Genomic DNA, 25,285 nt, shown 5'->3' with positions numbered 1-25,285 from the left:
TGAGGCTGAGATGAGGCAAGCCGCGGGCAAGGTCAGCAGCTGGCAAGTGGGGAAGCTGCGGCCATCCAGCGCCAGAGCCTACCCCTGACCACTTGGCTGTTTGGGCCCCCCACCACCACCAAGATGGAGGCTCCCAGCTCTAGGGCTAGAGCCAGGTTGCATGGTGACAGCAGGGACCAGATTCCCTCACCCTGTTACCCCCTCGATGGACAGGAGACCCCCTGCACACTCCCTGGGCTGGGCATTGCCTCGGGGACCGTGTCTTCCCCACCTTTGTGTTCCCAGCACAGCGGCTGCTTAACTACAGACAGGAAGGGCGGCGTTGCACATGGGATGCTGGGCCGTCGGTATTTAGAAAACGTGCAGGTGAACAAACCATCCCTTGGTAAACAATCGAGAACAGAAATTACATTTCCCTCGTGTGTTTGTCCTCACCACTCTCTTTCAATCCTTCTGGCCTCTGGCCTTTACCCTGCACTATTCCTCCCTGCCCCCAAGTCCCCCTGCCCCACACCCTCACGGCTCTTTCCTTCACCTTTTTTATTTTTGGGATATATGTATTCATTTGAAAGAATTAGAGAGAGAGAGAGAGAGAGACAGCATGTCTAACAGCTGTTTTACTCTCAAAATGGCCACAACAGCCATGGCATTGCCAGGCCAAAGCCAAGAGCCAGGAGCTTCTTCCAGGTCTCCCACATGGGTGCAGGGACCCAAGGACTTGGGCCATCTTCCACTGCTTTCCCAGGCATATTAGCAGAGAGCTGGAGCAGAAGTGGAGCCGCCGGGACTTGAACTGGCACCCGTATGGAATGCTGGTACTGCAGATGGCAGCTTAACCTGCTGCACCACAGCATCGGCCCCTCCCTCACCACTTTGAAGAGTGCTCACTTCTCACCTTGTCAGTGAGGTCGCTGAGCACCACCACCCCTCCACAGCGCTCCCTGTTTATTTCTGGTAGCACTTAGCCGTTTCTGATGTAGTATATAATTCACTTACTTACTGTGTTGAATGCCTGTTGCCCACCTCCCTACCACAGCACAAGCTCTGCTGTGGCAGGGGTCTTTGTTTTATTCAATGATGTGCACATACACATCAAAGGATGGGAGCTCAGTAAATATTTGCTAAATGAATCGTCAAACACTTCCCACTAGGTCACAGCTGAGCCTGAAATACTCAAGGAGTGAGCTGACACAGCACTGGCGCTATATCTGCATGGACCCCCCAGTGACCGGAAGAGACAGACTTGGCATCCCTCAGTCCACTCACCACAGGGACTAGCTGAGGATGGTCCCCTTGGCCCCACGGACCTCTCTGCCCTTCTGCTCATTCTCCCTACAGAGCTTCACTGCTCGGGTGAGTCTAGGCCTCAGCTGTGGAGGCTCCTGGAGCCATGAACAGCACAAGGCCCTCGGAGCTGCTGCCCGATTCAGGATGTTGTTTCCACTCTGAACTTCAGTTTCTTCATCTGGGAAGTGTTGGGGCCCATAATCTCATCTGCTCTTTCCTAGTTCTGACATCATCCCCATGGGAAGGAGGGAGCATGTGACAAATAAATCAACCCCTGACCCTGGGGCACAGAATACGACCGTCCTTAGAGGGGAAGTGATCCTAGCAAACACAACGAATAAGTAAACAGTGATTCACAGTATCACACAGTTAGGTCGGTAGCCGCCATCTTGTTTTCACAAAACAAGAAAAGCACTTATTATTAACTCTGTTTCACAGATGAGATCATTGAGGTTCAGAAAGACCAAACAGAGGTGGGTGTTGGGGCACAGGGGGTTAAGTCACCACCTGTAATCCTGGCATCCCTTATCTGAACATGGGTTCGAGTTCTGGCTGCTCTGCTTCCAATCCCGCTCCCTGCTAATGCACCTGAGTAGGCAATGGATAATCACCCAGTACTTCATCCCCTGCCACTCATGTGGGAAGCCCAGATGGAGTTCCTGACTCCTGACTTTGGCCTGGCTCAACCTTCGTTGACGCAGCCATTTGGGAAATGAACCAATGGATGAAAGCTCTCTCTCTCTTTGTCTCTCCCTCTACCCTGTTGCTCTGACTTACAAATAAATAAGTAAATATTTTTTTTAAAGAAGAGCTTAAGGGTTGGCATTGTAGTGTAGGAGGTTAAGCCTCCACTTGCAACACCTTCATCCCACATGGGCACTGGTTTGAGACTCGGCTGCTCCACTTCCAATCCAGAACACTGCTAATGCACCTGGGAAAGCAGCAGAGCACGGCCCAAGTCCTTGGGCCCCTGCACCCATGTGGGAGACCTGGTTCCTGGCTTCTGAGAGGTCCAGCCATTGCAGTAATTTAGGAAGTGAATCAGCAGATGCAAGATATCTCCTCTTTCTCTCTTTCTCTCTCCCCTCTCTCTGTAACTCTGCCTTTCAAATAAATAGAAAATGAATCTTAAAAGAAAAAAAAAAGGCTGAACAAGTGCTCATAAACAGGAAGCAAAAGAGCCACACCCAAAGCAGGTCTTCTGACTATAAATTCTGGCATCTTTCCACACAGAACTGCTTCACTACTTCCAAAATGCACCCTTGTAGACGAATGACATCACTTGATTATCCAAGTGTCAAAAACCTAATCATCTGGTCTTTATCATTATTGGTATATCATTGAGATTTGCATTTGAATGTGGTTATGTCTCATGTTCTAAAAGTTTCTTTTTTATCAAAAAATACAATCCAGTCACATCCCTCTGAAAGACCTGAGAGACTGACTGGTTCTTGGCAGGAATCAATAACTCATCTCTCAGTGACAGCTAAGAAAGCCTCTCATCTCTTCCAAAACTTTCCCCAAGAAATAGTGATTGAGTGTTTACATTTTCAAGGACTTTCCAGATGTAAACCGAAAAGGCAGCAACAAAAACAATTCAGGGGATTATTAGTAAAGTGTCTGCTATGTTCCCAGAGTAAACAAGCAAAGAAAGTGCTCAATTAGAAAGGTAGAGGGACTGTAAGTGGTTCTGTGCTGATGTTCCAGACGCAAACACACCCTTGCTACACTTCTCAGAAAATGATGGCAAGTGATAAGGCCACCCACCACATGGGCCAGGTCAGACCAGAAACTCTAAATGGGGAGAAGGTCATTTTGAAGAGAAGATTTGTAGGTTCTAGAATACCTCAGGGAATACACAAGCCTCAGGAATCAACCTGCACTGCATGTTCTTCAAAGAAAGGGTGGTTGAGTTTCTTCCTTTCCCTCCTCTGACTTCTTGCCTCATTGATAATTGGGGAGACGACCTTGACTTTCTAATTTTAGCGGTATTCCCTAGAGAGCATTGTTTCAGTCAGTGTGGATCTTCAAACTTTGAAATTCTAAAGAAATAAGGTGATCAAGATTGCTGGTGAGCATTTTAATAAAAATGGGGACTCATACAAACTTGGTACCCAAATGCCGCCATTAAAATGCAATGTACCAGGGCCAGCACTGTGGCATAATAGGTTAAGCCTCCACCTCCAATGCCAGCATCCCATATGGGCCCCAGTTTGTGTCCTGGCTGCTCCTCTTCAAATCCAGCACTCTGCTATGGCCTGGGAAAACAGTGGAAGATGGCCCAAGTCCTTGGGCCCCTGCACCTGCATGGAAGATTCAGAAGAAGCTCGTGGCTCCTGGCTTCAAATCAGTCCAACTCCAGTAATTGTGGCCATTTGGGGAGCAAACCAGCAGATGGAAGGTTGGCCTCTCTGTCTCTCCCTCTCTCTGTCTGTAACTCTGCCTCTCAAATAAATAAGTAATCTTTAAAAATTAAATTAAATTAAATACAGTATATCCATGACTCCAGAGAGGATAGGAAATGGGGAAAGGTAAAGCAAATGTTGATGATGATGATGATGATGATGATGATGTCTGGTTTACCCTTAAACTTGCCTTCCATTTAGTAATCATACATTTCATATTTCCTAAAACCAAGTTTCAACTGTTTTTGCTCCACTGTTTCCACAAGTGTACTTGTAGGGTAAAACACTGCCATTTTTGGTTTGGAAAATGTGGTCAAAACAACCATTTTTTATATGAGCGCAGTAGTCAGTCCAAACAAGGGGAAGGAGGTGGGCCTCAAAGGGTCTGTGTCTGTGCCCTCCAAGCTGGCTCCCCACACATCACCCCTCACTAAGCCACACTGTCACCTCATCCAACAGCCAAAACTTCAGACCCCATTTTATAGAAAAATACTAGCTGATGTTGCCTAATTCCCTCCATTCAATGGCAGCTTCTCAAAAATATTTGTAATCATGAGCAGGAAAATGGCAGAAGATGCTACCACCAGAATTGCAACAGCACGAGAATTTCTGGAGTACCAGGGCTCCTTTTGAAAGAGGGAGACTGCCCTGCAGAAGGCTTCGAGAAATAAGAACAAGCACCAATGAAGGGTGAAATATGGTCCTTTGAAAAGAACCCAGTGCTCTCTCTCAGTCTGATTTGTGCAGAGATGCACACGGGTGCCCTCTTACCACATCACAAAAATCTCCAAGGCCCTGGGAAAATACGCCTGGGCTCCTGCCTTCTGGACAGAAGTCAAAGGTCCCTCGTTGTAGAGGACCAGTCAGCTGCAAAAAGAAACTTTGGGAGGTGGCAGAAGCCACATCGAGGCTTTCCCAGATTAGCTTTCGCCCATCCTCCTCCCCTCGGTGCCCAACACAGCTCTCCCATTCTCTCCCTCCTATTGTTTCCCAAACATCCCTCCCTTCATAAAAGCTGTCTGGCTGGGAGCTTAAAATATTGCTGGACAGTAAACCCTACCCATCAGGGCCAATCCAGTCATATGTGCTCAGTCGTGCAGCACGGTAGGGGCGGGGTAGAGAAGTGGGAGGTGGGCTTTTAGGTGGCAAAGGAAAGAAGCCAAAGTTGCCATTTTGCTGCTGAGCGCCCAGAGAGGACGACAGCGCGTAGTTCTCCGTGGGACCCTACTCACATTGGCAAGTGTTGCTTGGGTGATACTAGTTTGTAGCCCCTCCCCAGACCACCCCCTTCTTCTTTCACAGCCTAATCTACAAATCATATCCAGGCTTCTCCAAAGGGAAAAATGCTGCCATTAAGGTTCAGTCCAGGGCTGGGATGACTGGACTTTAGGGTACAACTCAAACCCCTCTTGGAGTTAACCTAAGGGTTGGGAGAAGCTTGAAAGGGAGAGGAGTACTGGAATGTTTGGATGGATGGGGGAACAGAAATGTTCAGATTCTAACTCCAACTTGACTTCTTAAGGTCTTTGCACTTTTCAGAATGAATAACATGCCTCCAGGAATCCTGAGGGACCTCAGCCAAGCAGTCAATGTTTATGAAAGAGTTTTGCACTTTTTTTTTTCACTCAGACTTGGCAATAAGAGTAATCGCCATAATTCTTGAGTGCTGTGGATGTAGGTGAAACTTCACACAGGGTGTTTCTGACATTAGAGCATTTACTGCAGCACAGGAACAAATCCGGTTAAGGACCATAAACCCCTTCCCGGGAGAAGGTTCTGTTCTCTGCTACAAGAGCTGCTGGTTAGTGGCTGCTCTAGAAATAAGAACAGAAGCACACACTTACCACTCTGTTACCAGCCGGAGTGGCAAGTGGCCTCTAACGCTTTGGGGGATTTAACGCCAATGTGCGTAGGTCGTTGTGCCTTCCCAAAGCCAGGAGAAGCTGGTGCCGCATTGGAAATCCCCCCTGGGCTCGGAGCTGGAGGACCAGGGCTCAGCTCCCGGCTCAGCCCTCAATAGCTGTGCTGCCTCTGGAGACGCATAGAACCTCCCAGCCTGTCTCTCTCTCAGGGGATGGGGTTGGATAATGCCTAAACTCACTGGTCCTCAAACACCCATCTGTGGATGAAGTTTTCGGGGAACCCGCGACAAAACTTTGACAGTGATGATGGAAACAATGTAGTGCATTTCCCACTGAATTAGATCAAATTAGAGGACTGTATTTTATTCAGAAATGATTTGCTTTCTAGTTTTATGTTACTAAAATCCCCTTTTATGAAGCGATGGTGAAAACAGACACAAGTCATTGGTAATTATTTAACAAAGGTCTTGTTTTTATGGCAAAATAAAGAACTGGCAGTCTTATGTTGCTCATCCTATTTTGTTGTCATTATACTGCTCTGTGAAATCCAAGTTTGAGACCCACTGCCCTAGTACAAAGCTTGTTATGAGGACTGAAATAAGATACAGGGACATGCATCGCTTATAAACAGACACAGGCTACCCAAACTTGGGTTAATTTCAATCGTTACCTCTAACCATCATTCTCCAGTTGGGTATTCCTGGGAGTATCTGGATGCCCTGTGTTGAAGTTGAAACTCCACAGGTTTATTTTCCATCTGTATCGATCTGTTCACTACATTTTCACAAGCAAAATAAAACAGACTTATTTCCTTGAAGGAAAGTAGAGAACTATTCTTCCCTTGGTTTAGATTTCTCTCTGCCTCAGTGGAATAGCTGCTATCCTGCTCTGCCTTCCTTTAAGTTTTTATTTCAGAAGGCACGAATCCAAGGCACGAACCCTTAGCACCTCTAAAGTCCATCACAACAGCGGGTTTGGTCTGTTTCAGTATTGGGACTGGAAAGATTTTGCACCAAATAACAGTGGGTGTTTTTTTTCTTCAATTAGCATAAGACACTTTGTAACTGGACATTAAAAAAATAGTCAAACGACCCTAGCATCATAGGAAGAGGTGCAGAAGGACACAGCCTTGTCCGGCTTTGGTTTGGAAATTTCGAATGGGGTGGTCAGGAGGCTCTTGTGTCATAAATGTCTATCGGGACACTCAAGTGGCAAGAATCGCTGGTCTTCCGGTTTATATTTTTGATCTTAGAAAAATAACAAGCAGGTGTGCTTTCTTTTCTCCAAACAGCTGGTTTTGAATGTTTTCTGTCCTTTTTGGTATTTAGTATTTCTTTGCAAATTCTAATTCTCCTTACTGCCGCCACAGCAGAGGGACTGCAGTTCCTGGCCGCTGAGGAACACTGGTTCCGCAGGCATGCAGGGACTGAGAATTTCAGGCTTCAAAACGATTACGGTTGCCCTCATCCACTGTGTCCAGGGAGCTCCCACTCTCTGAAGGGCTTTGCTCTGTGTGGAGACGGTTCACAGAGGGTGATGTCAAAATGGTCCCTGCCCTCACAGAGCTTTTGATCTGAAATGGGGGAAGCCAGACTGGCGACGTACAGTTCTAAGAGCATCCATGCAAGTGCATGACTGAAGTACAAACTCAGAAACACTAATATGGAACAACTGAAATAAGGCTGTCCTCCAACAGTTCATGGAAATGCACATGATGAGGAAATTAAGTGTGGATCTTGAATTTTTTGCATGCAAATAAATACATCTTTTAATTCAATTTTCCATGAACTTTTGGAAGCTCCCTGTAAGATACTAGCAAGACAATGTTAGATACTATTAGCAAGATGAGTAAGGTATTAGATTTGGAGCACACTGGCACCAGATTTGGTCTGATAAGAGTAAATTATGCTAACTATTGTTTTAATCGATTTCAGATGAAACTGATAAGAAACATTTTTTTTTCTGGCTCTGCCACCAATTGCCACTCTTTACAGGGCAAGCACTAGATAGAACTGTAGCTTGAGAAGATTCAAAAGCAGGTCTGTGTGGCTGGGATTATGAGCTGCTGGTACTGAACAGAGGATAGAGGACCACTCGTACCCTCAAGTCCCCATAACTGCAAGAATCTCTTCCATGAGTGGGGGTGCCACAGCTGCTCTTGCCTTCCCAGGGAAGAGACGCAGCTGTAAGATGGTCTACCTAATTGGGAGCTTCTGGGGCTCCAGAAGAAGGCACGCCGTCTGCTCTTCAACAAAATGCAGAGAGCGGACGTGCATAGGCATGCATATGCTGTAATCACAGGCTGGGCATTGTCCATGCCTACACTTAGGACCCTGCCACCACGTACTGCCTTCCAGGGCTCCAAATCTCGGGGTGGGAGGAAGCTTTAAAGTGCCATTCTGGTTTCCCTCTCTTAAAGATGAACATCACACCTAATTTAAGACTTTTCATCACCCTTTAAAGTGTTCAACACATATTGCTGTCATTAAATACAGCAGGCATAGAGTTGGGTCTTTAGCCTAATAGTTAAAATGCATCCCACGTTAGAGTACCTGGATTTGAAACTCAGCTCCAGTTTCTGACTCCAGTTTCCTGTTAATGCAGACCCTGGCAAACAGCAGGGGATGGCTCAAATAAGTGGGTCCCCGCCACCCACACAGGAGACTAAGATTGCCTTCCAGGTCCTGGCTTCAGCCTGCTGCCTATTGTAGGCATTTAGGGAGTCAACCAACAGATGGGAACTCCTCTCTCGCCCTTGCTTTCCAACTCTGTCTCTCAAAAAAATATACTAATAATTGTAAAAAAATTTTTTTAGAAAGCAATAGACATATCACTTCGGTTGCATGGGATCCTAATCCTATGGGGGATGGGGACAGAGCAGGATCCTCCCCCATGAGCTCATGGTCTGGTCTGAGGGCAGCCATGAGCAAACTGCACAACTCTAGGGCTAGTGAATCTGGAGGAAGAAGTGTCCTAGGATAAGGTGGAAGTTTTTATCAGTCTTTCATATGTTACAGGTTTGCACTGGATGAATGACCCAGTTTGTATACATTCTCCCTGTCAGTTCAATCCCGTTTCCATTAGCCATTGCTGTGCTGGGGGCATTATTTACTATCATGTTATTGGGATCCTTTTTCTATAGACCAAATCTCTAGCCCTATTAAAACAGCCACGTTATAGACCTTGACACCTTTTCTGCTGGACACTAAATGTGTCCTTGCAAACCTTCCTCATCCTGTACCATGCGTCCTTCCCAAAGCCCTCTCTAGCTCCTTTGGATTTAAAAGAGTAATAATAAAAATATACTGCCCTCAATTGGTAAAGCTATTAAGAAGGGTTTCCAGATTTCAACTTAGAGAAAGGAATACATAAATTCAGAGCAGCGGAGTCAGAGAATCATGTAGCTCTGATTGCAGGCAGTGTATCTCAGTGGCGTAGTGGAAAGAACCCAGCATTAAGCATCAGGCAGACAGAACTGCTGCTAATAGGCTCTCTAGTCTTGGCCCATGGCCTTGGCCTCTCTGAGCCTCAGTTTTTGCGTATGTTGGAATTAAGTTAGTTAACGCTTAACTTAGCTTACACTGTGTGCTGGGTTGTGGGGCAGGTACTGAGTACACAACCATAAATAAGACCAACGTGGTTCCTTCTCATGGTGATTGAAGGATCAAATGAGAATTAAAGAATGTATGTCAAAGGTCTGTCCCCAGGTAGATGATCAATAAGTATCGGCTCCTTTTCACTTACCTTTAAACACATGTTTACATATTCCAACATAACAAACGTAAGGTGGCTACAGACAATCACACACATACACACATTGTGCTGGAGGCCCAGACACCCACAGAATAAAGAATTTTTTCAGCAGTATGTCTTTTGGACCCTACATCAGCTGATGGTCTGGATTTAAGTCCACGTAACCATGGATTTTTATTTATGGTCAACAATGAATTCTTATTTTTTGGTGGAGTTCAAGGAATAATAAAGCTATTGCCTTTCAGAGCTTTTGTGAAGAGAATGAGAACAGGTATTACTATCAAATCCGTTCTGCCTATGAATAAGCTAATGGAAGCAGTTTCTTTCATGCCTCTTTTGTCCCTAGTCCCAGCCTACACAGAGGATGCACTCAATAGATACTGTTTACATGTTGGCTGTTTCAGCAATGCAGAAAGGCGCTGTATCCGAAGAGTTAGCAAAAAAGGGAGTGACCCAGGGTTGCACTGTGGCCGCTGAGCTTTTGCCTTCTTCCTCCTCTAGGTGGGTGAGAAATGGGTGACTGGAGTTTCCTGGGGAACATCTTGGAGGAGGTGAATGAGCACTCCACAGTCATCGGCAGGGTCTGGCTCACCGTGCTTTTCATCTTCCGCATCCTGATTCTCGGCACAGCCGCAGAGTTCGTGTGGGGGGATGAGCAGTCCGACTTCGTGTGCAATACCCAGCAGCCCGGTTGCGAGAATGTCTGCTACGATGAGGCTTTCCCCATCTCCCACATCCGCCTGTGGGTCCTGCAGATCATCTTCGTCTCCACACCGTCCCTCATGTACGTGGGCCACGCCGTGCACCACGTGCGCATGGAGGAGAAGCGCAAGGACCGCGAGGCGGAGGAGCTGTGCCAGCAGTCCCGGGGCGACGGGAGCGAGAGGGTGCCCATCAGCCCCGACCAGGGCAGCATCAGGAAGAGCAGCAGCAGCAGCAAAGGCACCAAGAAGTTCCGGCTGGAGGGGACTCTGCTGAGGACCTACATCTGCCACATCATCTTCAAGACCCTCTTTGAGGTGGGCTTCATTGTGGGCCACTACTTCCTGTATGGTTTCCGGATCCTGCCCCTCTACCGCTGCAGCCGCTGGCCCTGCCCCAATGTGGTGGACTGCTTCGTGTCCCGACCCACTGAGAAAACCATCTTCATCTTGTTCATGTTGTCTGTGGCCTTTGTGTCGCTCTTCCTCAACATTATGGAGCTGAGCCACCTGGGCCTGAAGGGGATCCGGTCTGCCTTCAAGAGGCCTGTCGAGCAGCCCCTCGGGGAGATCCCTGAGAAATCCCTCCACTCCATTGCCGTCTCCTCCATCCAGAAAGCGAAGGGCTACCAGCTCCTTGAAGAAGAGAAGATCGTGTCCCACTACTTCCCATTGACTGAGGTTGGGATGGTGGAGACCAGCCCCCTGTCTGCCAAGCCTTTCAGTCAGTTCGAGGAAAAGATCAGCACTGGACCCCTAGCGGACATGCCCCGGAGTTACCAAGAGACACTGCCTTCCTATGCCCAGGTGGGCGCACCGGAAGTGGAAGGGGAGGAGCCTCCAGTAGAGGAGGCCGCAGAACCGGAAGTGGGAGAGAAGAGGCCGGAAGCTGAGAAGGTGACCGCAGAAGGGCCAGAGATGGTGGCTGTGCTGGAGGCGGAGAAAATAGAGCCCCCTGCTGTGGGGAAGGAAGGAGAAAAGGAGGAGCTGCAGGCTGAGGTTGCCAAGCAAGGGCTGGCGGCTGAGAAGACGCCTCCGCTGTGTCCGGAGCTGACCTCCGAAGATACCAGACCTCTGAGCAGGCTGAGCAAAGCCAGCAGCAGAGCCAGGTCAGATGATCTAACCATATGAAATGGTGCCAAAGGAAGAAAACCTCCAGCTAATATAGGGCAAAGCGAAAAGAAAAGGTACCAACATGGCTTGAGGCTTCCGCTTCCTCCCCTGACTCTCATCCCTAATTGGACAAATGCTGCAGTGGCACAGTGCATACTGGACAACTAGGAAACTGCCCATCCCCAAAGTCAGGGCCATCCAGCTAAACCTGTTGGCCCCTCGAGCTCCCAGTCTCATATCACTGCCCTGTGCCTCTATCCCCATGGCTGGGGGGAACACTTTTTATCCCCATTGCTCTATAGATACCCTTCAGTCAGAACTGTGGTTGCCTCACAGCCCTCTACCAGACTTAATCTCACTAACGCAGCCAGATTCTACCACCCTACCACTTCCTTAACTGATGCTATGTGACCATACTGTAAGGATTCCATACTGCAAAGCCCACAGGATCCAGACAAGTGATTGAAATTGGGGAAATAGGCTGCAATGGAGAGAGGGAGGGCTGTGCCAGTTGAAGAGCCGGGCTGGCTGCTGCTCGGTTCCAGGCAGTGACGACCACACAGTGTTACCTGGCTTCTGATTTTTCAAGAGAAGCCAGGAGTCCGAACTTTGAATTGAAATTTTCAGAAGTTTTAATGTTAGCAATCCAAGTTTAAATATGACACGTGGGCCAAAGGAAACGCGTGCAAACCAAATTTAACCTGTTTGGCTCCAATGTGTGATGTCAGTTTGCTCTGATGAGCTGACTCGGCTTTCCTGCGGAATTGTCATTATTATTTACAATCTGTTTTTTGTGGCTTCTGAACTCCATTTGGCCACCTTGAGGCATTTAAATAATAAGTTCAGAAGATATCCAGATTTCTCGCTGACCATTCTTTAGGTTCATGCCACTGAACCTCCTGGTTCTGAAGCAACAATACACCCTGTGTTGGTAGGCATTCTGCCCCTGGCACCAAAACCTCTCCCTGTGAAATTACAAGGCTTTGAGGCCTGGTCACGGTTTAATTCCTTGAAGCAAAGAAGATCCTCTTCTTTACTTTCTTTACCAACATCAGTGTTCAGCATAAAATCTGTACCTCCTTTCATTGAAGGTTGGGAGCAAGCCAACTTCTAAGCGGGAGGATACTCACAGGCCTTTTGCTGAAGAGTTAGCTCTCAAGCCAAAAGAGCCATCAGGGTGACACTAGGGGGAGCCTCTTACAAAGTAGGTATCCAAACAGCGAGGGTCCCAAAGTTCAGTACTAGGCCAAGCTTCATCCCTGGAAAGGACATAGATGTTAAAGGGAACAAGAAGAATCTCAGAGATCTCTGCTCCTATGCCCTGGCAACCAACCCACCTCAAACATACAGTCCAGTCAGGGGAAATCCTGAAATAAGTGCAGGTACATGGTTCACACCAGGAGCAATCTTACCCAGAGTCACTTTCCAGAGCAGAGAGTGAAACAGTAACTAAGTTGGTTTGTCTAAGCCAAAGCTATATTTCATAGACTGAAGTGCCAAGGGCAGGGTAAGAGGTATAGAAACCAAGTTGATTTGTCAAGGATCTGGACAGGACACCACTAGGAGACTCAAAAGAAGTATCCACAAATGCTGCCTGTCCACCTCACCAGCACCATTCCAAAGTGCGCAAGGCCCTTTTACTGCCCTCTGGTTAGCAATTTCCTTTTAAGATACTCATTCTAGATATGTCTTTCTAAAGCAAGCCTTCTCCAAAGCTATTCCTCTACTGTGACCGTATTCCCATTCCTTGGTGCCCTATTCTAAAGCAAAGAGGTCTAAAGATTAAATTCATTCTAAAGTATGATTGATATTTACTCCCGGGAAAACTTGCATTTAGCAAAGAAGCCCTAAAACATATGAGAGCATGTCCGAAAGTTCATGGAAAAAATGAAGCTTAAAGATTTCTTTTGGTGCAAAAAGAAATGGAAATCCACATATAGTTGTTTCATAGTAAATATTTTCCATGAACTTTAGGAAGACATTTCATATTTTATCTAGGTAACCCAAAATGACAAACCTTCAGTGGAAGAATGTATCAGGCAAAGACAAGTTGAACAGAAGAAATATTTATCTTGTATAATGCGATTTTCTGGATACTGTTTGACTCTAACCCTTTTTAAGCAACACTATTCCACACAACCTTATCGTGCCTAGTGAAGGAAGAAACAAAATTCTGGGCCTGAGAACAAGAGAATGCATCCTTGACCCCAATGGCGACACTATTCCTCCTACAGTTTTGCTATTGGTGACGCATTTTAAAAGATCATTAGTAATAGCTTTATCAGTACCAGAATAAAGCATCTATTTCAGCCAGGACCCTAAGCAACAAAGAAAAAAAAACATGTATTATCCCCAAGTTAGACTGCTGGGGCTGTTTGGAACCAACTATAAAGCTGTAGGTGAGGGCTGCGGGTTTCCTTGTCTTGAGCGGGACATAGGTGTATCAGTGCTTTCCCTCGGATGAAGCAGCATCCTGCTCCAATGTCCACACCACTCTGCCACCACGTAAGTTAGCAGTTTTTCTCTTAGTCTTCCCAAGAAGAAGAGTAAGCCTATTTTGGAAGAAACAGATACAGGCATCAAGGGACCAGGATTTTCTATTTCTGCCATTTAGTTTCTATGTTACTATTGTCTTTTTTCTTTCTTTCTTTCTTTTTTTTTTTTTTTTTTTTTTTTTGGACAGGCAGAGTGGACAGTGAGAGAGAGAGAGACAGAGAGAAAGGTCTTCATTTTGCCGTTGGTTCACCCTCCAATGGCCACCACGGCTGGCGTGCTGTGGCCGGCGCACCGCGCTGATCCGAAGGCAGGAGCCAGGTGCTTTTCCTGGTCTCCCATGGGGTGCAGGGCCCAAATACTTGGGCCATCCTCCACTGCACTCCCGGGCCATAGCAGAGAGCTGGCCTGGAAGAGGGGCAACCGGGACAGAATCCAGTGCCCCGACCGGGACTAGAACCCGGTGTGCGGCGCCGCTAGGTGGAGGATTAGCCTATTGAGCCGCGGCGCCGGCACTATTGTCTCTTAACCTCTCTGTACCTCAGTTTTCTGTCTACAAACCAGAGATGGCGTTTACCACCTACTACCTCCAGGGATATCCTAAAGATGAACAAGTTGGCTGCCAAGCCTGGAGCCTGCAAAGTAGTGCCATTTCCTGAGAGAGAATCTAATGGCAGTAAGAGTGGGGAGAAGGGCAGGTAGGTGGTTTCCATCTGACCCTCCCTCTTGCCTGGCGTTACCTGGTGAGAATGTGGAATAGGCAGTCTGAAGATCAGCTGTCTCAGAGAAGAATCTGACCCCACAGGCTTCGTAGGAGCCTGAGGTTCTATGACCTGAGGAAATGGCTGGGGGCAGCATGGCAGTTGCTTCCAGCCTCTGAAATAGGACGCTGCTTCTTGAGCTGCTACGCAGTTGCTGCCAGGATCCCTTCAGAGGCAGCTGTGTGTCTGTGGTAGCTCCTAACCTATGCAGCAGCATCCCTCAGCTTCTATTCTGAGACAAATCATTATGACTGACTCTGGACTACAATCCCCCTGGGCTGCCATAGATCCAGCTCGAGTTCCTACTCCTAGTACGTCCCTTGTTAGATAAAGCTTTAGTGCTCGTGGACCTCCCAGTGGAAGCAGAGGAGGGCAGGACATCAGAAGTGCAGCTCCCTCCAGAGGCAGTGGGCTGATCACTTCGTAGCAGTTGGAACACCTCTGTCAGGGGAGGTTGGTGATCAGGAGGGATGAAGTCACTCAAAGTTCAGCTAGAAAGTTTTGAGTCTGGCTGTATAATCCCTAGCTAGCATTTGGAGCACTGTAAAAAGGCTGTGACTTCATCCCTTGACACGTGTGTGAAGTATCCAGCATAGCACCGGACAAGTATGCCCACCAGTCAGTGTGGCCTGGAGGGAGAGCCACAAGGAGCACTAGGAGTCAAGCCAGGAGTATTGGCTGCCAACTACTCTCCTTGGGGAGGCCGAGATCCCACCGACCTGCTCTCCATGACAGCTTTCTCTAGGTTAGTTGGGGCTAAGTTCTTCTTCATAAAGAAGATGTTGTTGCTGTTTTTAAAAACTTGCTAATTGGAAAATGAAAGGAAAGGTGGCCTTATCCAAATTTGGAAGTCTGTGTTCTGAAATGTACGCTGAAGCGATGACAGCCGTCACTTTGGAATACTGCCTAGATTGTTAAACTAAGATGACGATGAACAGTGAGCCGAAAGGTGAAGCTCCTGTGTAGAGGCGCCAGCTCCTGAGTCAGCCTCTGAGTCTGGGCGGGAAGCAGTCCATGGACACTGAAAGACCCTCACGCGGGAACTCTTGGGTGTGCACCATGTGGAAGGCCTGGGGCAAGATGAGTGCAGACTTCTGCCCCTCTCTGGTTCCTGAAGAGGGTCCTTAGGCATGCCTGGGTAAGAAGGAACACACACACCCTTATCCATTTCCCATCCCTCCAACCTCCTCCTCTCTCCTTCCCTGGCCCCGCAATTACATCTCTATGCACATCATGTGCCAATAAAGCACAACCCAGTTAACAAAGTTTCCATGTAAAAGATTTGCCTGGTTGGACAGAAAACTTCTCTGAGTGTAAATACAATCTGCAAAATCTAGTAAGTGTGTGCCTACTAGTGATAGTGAAATAGGGAGACTTGGAGAATGGAGGAGAATAAGGAAATGAAATTCTAGGTTCACCAGTTGGATAAGAAGAAAAACTTTTATGAAAGACAATTCACTCTCTACTGTCCTAGACAGTGCAACTCTCAAAAGAAGCTGGTGTGCAGCCCAGGCAGTAGCCACCAAGTAGCAGGGAGGCATACTCCGGTCTGAAGTGCCACTGCTTTCTGCAAGTTCTTCAGGGAACACCAAGAGAATTCTAGGAGAACTCCTTAGCTGCCTGGAAGGAAAAGTGGATGGTTCCATTGCCTTTTGATGCAGATTTTTTCCATCTGTGAAACAGCATAGCAAAGACTCAGCTAAGAAACTCACTCAGAGCAAGCTTGCTCTGGCAAAAGAGAGAGGCATTATTGGGATGGCGGTCCTCTGTTCTCCAATTCTCTACAGCCTTACGTCAGAGCTAATAGTCACATGTTAGACTGTTACAAAATGAATAAAACTAGCGTGACTTTTCACCATCTTGGTTTTTGTCTTTTGGCCTGTCAGGCAGGTGGACTGTGGAGAGACTGCCTCATTTTCTAGCTTTTCTTCCTTTGGAATTGAGGGCCTGGAAAATAAGGAGGTTGAGGTGAAGGTGGCGAGGGGTGGGAGGTGTATGTTGGTAATGAGTGAACAGCCAACTCTCTCCAGGGTAAAGAAGTGCTGGCCTACAGTGTTTGTCAGTTTCCTTACTATGAATTCTCCTACCAGTACCAATTTTAAGCCACCAACACAATGTCACTGAATGGAGAGCTGGCAGCAGTACATTATGGAATTTTCCACCATACAATGGACATGCACTCTACAATAGAAATAAATAATCTCAAGAGCATAGATAATACTAAAATCATCAGGAAGTGGTGAGCTTTGAGTGCTAACTCTGTGTTCCATAATTTTTAACCTTAAGCTTCTATACTTTAATTGGTAGTCATGTTTATACTTAACAACTGGCTCACTAATTTCCTGAAAATTTAGCAAATCACTCTTGCCAGCCAGCACAAGCCAGCTCCCAATACCTTTGAGGGGCATGACGGAGAGTCTGATTCAGGAATAACATAAAGACTCATAACCAATTCATATTGGTCAGTTTTGTCTTCTCTATTTCTGTGCACAAACTTCAAGAAATAAATAAAAGATATACTTGGATGGCCTATGGAAAGAGGCAACAGTATCATATTCTTTTGTGTGTCAATAACTGTAGCAGGAGTTACACTTGTTCATTATAGATAAAAATAAGTTGATAGCATAAAATTAGCAAAATTTCTGCCAGGGAGTTATCTTGTCAGTTACCTGCTCAAAATACTTCAATGGCTTTTCTTTGTCTACCTAATAAATTCTAAACTCATTAACGTGACTTATAAAGTCTGTTAAAATGGACTCCAATTCATGTAGGGAAGATTTCTGGTTTTACTTGCCCAGGAACAATTCTTCCTTCTTTTATAATCACATCCCCATTTTACCTATGAGAAACACCCAACTTGAATATAATCATGATGTACTCTTAGTCATGTTTATCTGATTTCCCATGGTCAAAAACCAGGATTTTTTACATTAATGGGCCAGTGACAAACTCTCCCTGGAATATGAATGTTTGTTTATTTGTTTGAAAGGCAGAGACTAAAAGACAGAGGTCTCCCATCCACTATTTGACTTCCCAAATGCAAGAGCTGGGCCAGGAGGCTGGAACTCAATCTGGGTTTCCCACATGAGAGCCAAAGAGTGGCTCTCAGAGTGTGTATTAGCAGGAAACAGGAATCATAAGTGGAGCTGGTACTCAAATCAAGCATTCTAATATGGATGCAGGCATCCCAAGTGACATCTTAACCACTATGCCAAACAGCTACCCTGAAATGTGAATGTTGAATAGAGTAAGAGAGAGTAAAAAAATGATTGGAATGTGTTGTTTAGCAGAAATCCCCTGAAGAGGGCCGGCGCTGTGGTGTAGTGAGTTAAGCCTTCACCTACAGTGCTGGCATTCCATATGGGTGCTGCTTCATATCCCGGCTGCTCCACGTTCAATCCAGCTCTCTGCTAATAGGCCTGGGAAAGCAGTGGAGGATGGCCCATGGGCTTGGGCTCCTGCACCCACGTGGGAGACCCAGAACCTCCTGGCTCCTGGCTTCAGATTGGCCCAGCTCCAGCCGTTGTGGCCAAATGGGGAGTGAACCAGCAGATGGAAGACCTCTCTCTCTGTCTCTCCCTCTCTCTGTCTATAGCTCTGCCCCTCAAATAAATAAATAAACCTTTCAAAAAAAGAAAACCCTGAAGAACCCACAATCAGTTCTTGCTTATCCATATTTCTAATAAATGCTTGGTATCTCCTTTGGCATATCATAATTATTAAGCCTTCCTTCAATTTGCTAGCAGCCCCAGGGTTCCTTTTTTTTTTTTTAACTTTAACATTGCCAAAGTCATCTCTACAGCTTTCCAGACACATCCCCTAACTGATGTACCGCCTTTACATCCTCATCTGCCCAAACGTGCATGTACCTCAGCCTTCAGAACCATTTGCTGATCCCCAGTATGGACAGTCCTGGCACATAGCAATGTCTCACTGTTTTGTTGGGTCAGGACTGTGTGCTTTGTCTTGTCTCTCCCCCACCCCCATTGCCAGTTGCTTCTTATTCCTCAGAATCAGCTATGTTATTTTCTTCTTTATGCAATTTCACCAATTTCCCAAAACAATTTAGTTGCCCCCTCGGTTGTGGTCCTTTAGTATTTGTGCCCCTGTATCACAGCAGTTTTAAAATTGTTTCATTTATTTGCTTTTCTCCCATCTGAATGCAAAGAACTTCTGGCATAGATTTTATTCTATATGAGGATACTTCAAAAAGTTCATGAAAATGGAATTAAAAGATAAGTTTATTTTGGTGCAAAACATTTTTAAATCTATGGGTTTTCATAATATGCATTTTTCCATGAACTTTTTGAAGATCTTTACATAACACTGACTATTCAGTACTTAGCACAGTGCCTGGAACCAGAGGAGGAAGGAGATAATTGGCCAAGTGTTGTCCGACAACAGAGCAGGCTGACAGTACATCGGAACAGACCTGAGGAAGAGGTCTCCTGAAAGTCCCAGGGGTTCCAGGCCTGAACACAAGCATATTTTCCTTGTTATAAATAAAAGAAGGAGGGGCCGGTGCTGTGGCCCAGCAGGTTAAAGCCCTGGCCTGAAGCATCGGCATCCCCTATGGCACCGGTTCCCAGCTGCTCCACTTCTGATCCAGCTCTCTGCTATGGCCTGGGATAGCAGTAGAGGATGACCCAAGTCCTTGGGCCCCTGTACCCACGTGGGAGACCCGGAAGAATCCTGGCTCCTTCCTTCGGATCGGTGCAGCTCCGGCCATTGTGGCCATCTGGGGAGTGAACCAGCAGATGGAAGACCTCTTTCTGTCTCTACCTTTCTCTGTAACTCTGTCTTTCAAATAAATAAAATAAATCTTTAAAAAAAAATAAAAGAAGAAGGAAGAGGTCTTCATATGAACTGCCAGATGTCATCACGCAGAACAGCCTCAGGAGCCACATGTTGAAGATGACAACCGTGTGTTGAAGGTGCAGTCACACAGGCAGTCTTGGAAGCCATGTGAGGGTGGCAATCTTTGAATAGAGCAAAGGGCTCCCCACCCCAACCAATTCCCACTCATTGGACTTTGGGACTTGACCTTAAATAAAAAATAAATAGTAGCTATCATTATTCTCCTTATTTATAGAAGTTGGCACATCAAAATTGGCCATAACAAAATCCTAAAATATGTGGCTTTGCCTCAACAATGAGTGGTGAAGAAACAAAACTCGTAAGTCCAGCCCCAGCCCCAGCCCCAGCCATTGCATCTGTTTGGTGAGTGAACCAGCAAATGGAAAATCTTTCTCTGTCTCTCCCTCTTTCTCTCTGACATTCTGCCTTTTAAATAGATTTTTAATTAAAAAAAAATCAGTATCAGAAATTCTCCTAGAATGTTAAGAGGAAAAACAAAAAGATGAAAATTATCAGAGAGAAAATAATGGATATGGAAGAAAAACCAACCAAACAAACAAAAAACCCTTGGAGCCAGCACTGTGGCATAGTGGGTAAAGCCACCATCTGTAGAGCCAGCATCCCATATGGGCACCAGTTAGAGTCCCGGCTGCTCCACTTCCCATCCAGCTCTCTTGCTATGGCCTGAGAAAGCAGTGGAAGATGGCCCAAGTCCTTGGGCCCCTGCACCCGCATGGGACCCGGAAGAAGCTCCTGGCTCCTGGCTTCAGATTGGCCCAGCTCTGCCATTGAGGCCATTTGGAGAGTGAATCAGTGGATGGAAGATATCTCTCTCTCTACCCCTCTATAATTCTGCCTTTCAAATAAATAAATAAATCCTAAAAATAAAAAAAAAACTCAACATCCAGATACTGATGCTACTGGAAAGAGGATGAGAGAGACACAGCACAGAGATAAAATAGGAAGTTTCCCAGAGCTGATCAAAGGCCTAAAATTGCGCATTGCAAGGAATTCATTATTTATCTTAGGAAATCTAGATAAATCTTCATTTGCAAATATAAAGACATTATTCTCCAACTTAGAACTATAAGACAACAACCCCTACTATGATCTGTGTACTGCTATTGAACAGTTATGCTTTTACATTCTTGTCTACTTGAGAACATAGGTTAGGGCCACACCCCTGCCAGTAGGAGGTGAGGCTTCCTTTGAAGAGAATAGAAAATCTTGAAAAAGAAATGATTCAGGGCTGGTGCTATGGTGCAGTGAGTTAAGCTGCCACCTGCAGTGATAGTTCAAGACCTGGATGCCCCAATCCAGCCCCTTGCTAATGGGTCTTGGAGAGCAGCCAAAGATGGCCAAAATGCTTGGGCCCCTGCTACTCATGTGTGAGACCTGGATGAAGCTCCTTGCTCCTAGCTTTGGCCTGGACCAGCATGGCCATTGTGGACATCCAGGAAGTGAACCAGCAGATGGAAGATATCTCTCCCTCTCTCTTTCTCTTTGTCTCTTTCTGTCCCTCCATCCCTTAACTCTGAGTGTGCTTAGTACATAGTAACCACTATCAGCTATCATCATCATTATAATACTGTCTTATGTGATTTAGTTATTATAATTTGCATAGTCTTATTATTAAATAATGCACCTTAGACTCAACTAGGATATGGAGATTTAAGGAACGAGTTTGTACACTTGATCTGAAGGAAGACAAAGGCCAGATTCTCCTTTCCCTCCAAGACCACTGTTGGTCATGGTCAAAAAGAAGAAAGAAGCTGAGAGAAGGTCAAGAAGAAAAAACTCATGGCTGTTACTGTGGAGGTTGTGCTTACAGCACCAACTCTGTGTGAACAAGACATCTATCAAGTTACCTACAAAGGGAGAAAGTATGCAGCATCATCCTCCATAGCTCATTAAATTTCATAAAACAAGAGAATTTCTATAGAATACTGAGGTTGAAACATTTAACTCCAAAACAAACGAAATTTCATTCCTGAATAAAGGAAATGGAAAGACACTGTCAAAATGCAAGATATTTACAAATGCTTCTGGAATGAAAAATATAATCCATGACACACACAAGCCAAAAGAAAAGAATATTTCTTAAAAGAATTTAGAAAAGTAGGGATAGGCATTGTGAAAAAGCAGGTAAAGCCACCCCTTGTTTTTTGTTTTGTTTTGTTTTAGACAGGCAGAGTGGACAGTGAGACAGAGAGAGACAGAGAGAAAGGTCTTCCTTTACCATTGGTTCACAGCCCAATGGCCGCTGCAGCTGGCGCACCGCGCTGATCCGAAGCCAGGAGCCAGGTGCTTCTTCTGGTCTCCCGTGTGGGTGCAGGGCCCAAGGACTTGGGCCATCCTCCACTGCACTCCTGGGCCACAGCAGAGAGCTGGACTGGAAGAGGGGCAACCGGGACAGAATCCGGCACCGTGACCGGGACTAGAACCTAGAGTGCCAGCACCGCAGGCAGAGGATTACCCTACTGAGCCGCAGCGCCAGCCTAAAGCCACCACTTGTGACACCAACATCCCACATGGGTGCTGGTTCAAATCCGGGCTGCTGCTCTACTTCCAGTCCAGCTTCCTGCTAATGCTCCTGGGAAAGAAGCTGAAGATGTCCCAAGTCCTTGGGCCCCTGTTTCCATGAGGGAAACCTGGAAGAAGTTCCTGAATCCGGGCTTCATCAGACTGGCTCCATCATGGCTGTTGTGGCCATTGGGAGAGTGAACCAGCTGATGGGAAGATATCTCTTTCTCTCTCTCTCTCTCTGTTACTCTAGCTTTCAAATAAATAAAATAAATTTAAAAAATATATTGGTTAAACAACAATGGCAAAACCATATGATAGAATAATTTTGAGTCAAGTAAAATGTAAAGTCTTTGGCATAAGAAAAAGTGCAAGAAGTATTTCCGAGTGAAAAGTATACGACAGACTATTATGCTCATTGTCAGTTCAAGTTACTAGGACAGTGGCTTAAAAAACAAACACTTATTTCTCACAGGTCCCGATGCTAGAAGTCCAAGATCCAGACGCCAGCACTTCTTGGTAAGGGCCCTGCTCCTGGTTCACGAACAGCTGGCTTCTCACTGTGTCCTCACAGAGTAGGGAGAAACAGAGCGAAAGGAGCACTATGCTGCTGTAACCTCCTTATAAAGGCACTTACCACACCCTAGGACCTCATCTAAACCCGGTTACCTCCCAGAGGCCCCATCTCCAAATACCATCACATAGGTGCTGAGCGCGTCAGTGCATGCATTTTGGAGGACATAACTTTTCAGTGCCTTTGCACTAACACGGATCATTTTTGCAAAATGAAAAGGCCCAGGGGTGGCCCTAACAGTCAGCATCAGCATAACTTGTGCCTGGGCTATGCTGGAGGAAAAAGAATGTCATGACCTGGGGTCAAAAACGCAGAAAGCAGATTTTCCCAGCCCTTGCCGAAGTTTCTACTGAGACACCGGATTCGGACAAGCCATGATAACATCAGCAAATGGTCTCAGGGAGCGTTCTGGACATGCCAGGAGATAAAATTACACTTCCTCTTGCTCAAAGTTCCTGCTTCTTGCACAATTACCTCCCTAATAAAATGCTCTGGGGTCTGGCTGACTTTGCTCCACATCGATGAAGTCCTCTTGACTTGTGTCTGCATTCCCTCGGCCGAAAGCAAGCTGGACGTCCCTGGCAAGTGGCGGCCAGCGTGAGGCTAGGTCCGGACCAGAAGGAGTGCCGAGAGGACCGACGGCTTGAAACGGAAAGAGCTTTCAGGGAGCTCCGGGGCAGCCGGTAAGACAGGGAATTCCGTGCTTTCGGGTAAACACCCACCAGGGTAGCAGTGGAATGGTCACTCTCTTTCACTTTATTTACAGAAGTCCAACATCAGACATGTACACGAAGTTGCCCAGTCTTTATTACTCACCTTTGGCCACACTCTGGATTCCTGCCCTCTCCCTGAAGGCAGCAATGCTGCCGATCGCCTAGTGGCCCTCTCTCAATTGTAACAGCTTGTGCTTCTCAAGAGCTCTTACATCAAAATGCCAGGGCCTTAATGCTGCCTGTGCCTTCTCCTGAACTCACCAGGAGGTCCCACCAATTGTGGCCTCTTGCACAGCTATCAACCTTTGGGACCACAAATTCCTCCTCAGGGGGTCAATCCCCAGGGGCTTCAGCCCAATCAAACTTGGCAGATGGATGTGTAAACATTGCGGGATCTGATACAAATGGAATATTAGCAGAAGTTAAAATAGGTGCCTTGAAGACTGGAAAAACAGTCAAACAAAACCGGAACACTGCCCGAGTCAAAAGCTCCACGTGTTTTTCCTTCTGTCCAAAAACATTTCAAGAAACACGTATGGGGAAAACAAGAACCCCTTGGTAGTGGTTCTGGATGCAGCCATAGCACTGCTGTTGTTGAGCACATTGGTTTAGGCAAGGAAATATCATGCTGTGTGCATGTGCTTGGGTGCAGGTATTTTTAACAAAAATGAGATGGGGCTTTGTCTCGAGGCTCTTGTGCCTTGTGGCCTTGGGCCGTCTGGTTCCACTTCTCTTTCTCGCTTTAATTCTTTCCTCAATTCTTTCAGCTCCTCTGTGTCAGCCAGCCCCGTTCACCAAAGACGTTCCAGCAAGTGGCACGAGAGCAGGGACCGGACACAGTGAAGGGAATCACGACTGCCCAGTGAAGCCCAAGGTTAAGACCTTTCCGGTGGGGAAAGTTGCCGAACGGCCAGAGTGACATGGGACAAGGTGAAAGTAAAAATTCTGAGTATATCAAGTTGCTGAAAACCTTGCTGAAACCGTCAGGAGTGAAAGTCAAAACTCAGACTTTTCGAGAGCTCTTTACTTTTGTTGAAAAGCATTGCTATTGGTTCCCAGCTCAGGGAACGGTTGACTTATAACAGTGGCATGAGGTGGTTAGATGTTTGCGGGTTGCTCACCGGCAGGGAGAATTTATTCCCTTGTCCCTGTGGTCCTTGTGTAATCTGATCAGCTTGGCTTTGAAGTCCTTGCAAGGTGAGGAGGTGACGTCCTCTGAGTCAAAAGGAGAGCGGCCGCGGCTCACTAGGCTAATCCTCCGCCCTGCGGCGCAGGCACACCGAGTTCTACTCCCGGTCGGGGTGCCGGATTCTGTCCTGGTTGCCCCTCTTCCAGGCCAGCTCTCTGCTGTGGCCTGGGAGTGCAGTGGAGGATGGCCCAAGTACTTGGGCCCTGCACCCCTGGCTCCTGCCATCAGATCAGCACAGCGCGCCAGCTGCGGCAGCCATTGGAGGGTGAACCAACGGCAAAAGGAAGACCTTTCTCTCTGTCTCTCTCTCACTGTCCACTCTGCCTGTCGAAAAAGAAAAGGAGAGCGAGGCTGAGGACCAGGGTGGGTGTGAGAAGCCGAGATTCAAGGACCGTCCCCCTCCCCGATCTAAAAGTTCTGGGTCAGTGAAACAGCTAAAAGGACTGCCCTCTCCTCCTCTAGCAGTAATGAACTTATCTCACCCTGAGCAGGAGAAACCTGCCCCAACCGCCTCTGCTCATCCTGCTTTTGATCGCAATGGTAGATGCCACCAGAGTGCTTTGCTGAGAGGCATCCGACAAGCTCAGCGGAGTGGGGACACGGAGGCCTATGGGGTGAGGCCTTGGTCGCCCCTCTGACTGTGACCTCTTTGGGCCCAGATGAGATCCCTGAGTTTCCCGAAGGAGGACAGCATTCTGTTTATAAAGATTTAAATTATGATACAGTGAAGCAATTGAAACGGGCTATCAGTCTCTATGGTTTACGGTCTCCTTATACAAGAGAATTTTTAGAAGCATTAGTGATAAATGAGAACTTCATCCCAATCGTGCTAAGTAGGACTTGTTTATCCTCAGCAGAATTTTTGCAGTTTAAGACACGGTGGGCTGATGCAGCAAGACAGCAAGAGATGAGAAACCAAGCAGCTGATCCTCCTGTCCCCATTACTGCTGAACAGCTCACGGGCACAGGACAATGGGTTGGCTTTCACAATCAACGGCAATTTACCCTGCGAGCTGTGGACCAGCTTCGAATGTGTTGTTTAAAGGCTTAGGAT

General features: G+C 46.7%; 1 protein-coding gene across 1 annotated transcript; it reads left to right on the top strand.

Moving 5' to 3' along the window:
• The first annotated feature begins 9,819 nt into the window (after nt 1–9,819).
• On the top strand, nt 9,820–11,973 carry GJA8 (gap junction protein alpha 8). Its single transcript, XM_002715651.5, has one exon. It carries the CDS (start codon nt 9,820–9,822, stop codon nt 11,137–11,139), a length of 1,320 nt encoding a protein of 439 aa, XP_002715697.1. The 3' UTR covers nt 11,140–11,973.
• The last annotated feature ends 13,312 nt before the right edge of the window (nt 11,974–25,285 follow it).

Source organism: Oryctolagus cuniculus, chromosome 7 (assembly GCF_964237555.1).
Source record: "Oryctolagus cuniculus chromosome 7, mOryCun1.1, whole genome shotgun sequence".
Classification (NCBI taxonomy): domain Eukaryota; kingdom Metazoa; phylum Chordata; class Mammalia; order Lagomorpha; family Leporidae; genus Oryctolagus; species Oryctolagus cuniculus.
This window is presented reverse-complemented; position numbering and strand designations above follow the sequence as displayed.

Coding starts and splice junctions, on each gene's coding strand:
- GJA8 (XM_002715651.5), top strand. CDS start 9,820: ATGGGTGACTGGAGTTTCCTGGGGAACATCTTGGAGGAGGTGAATGAG.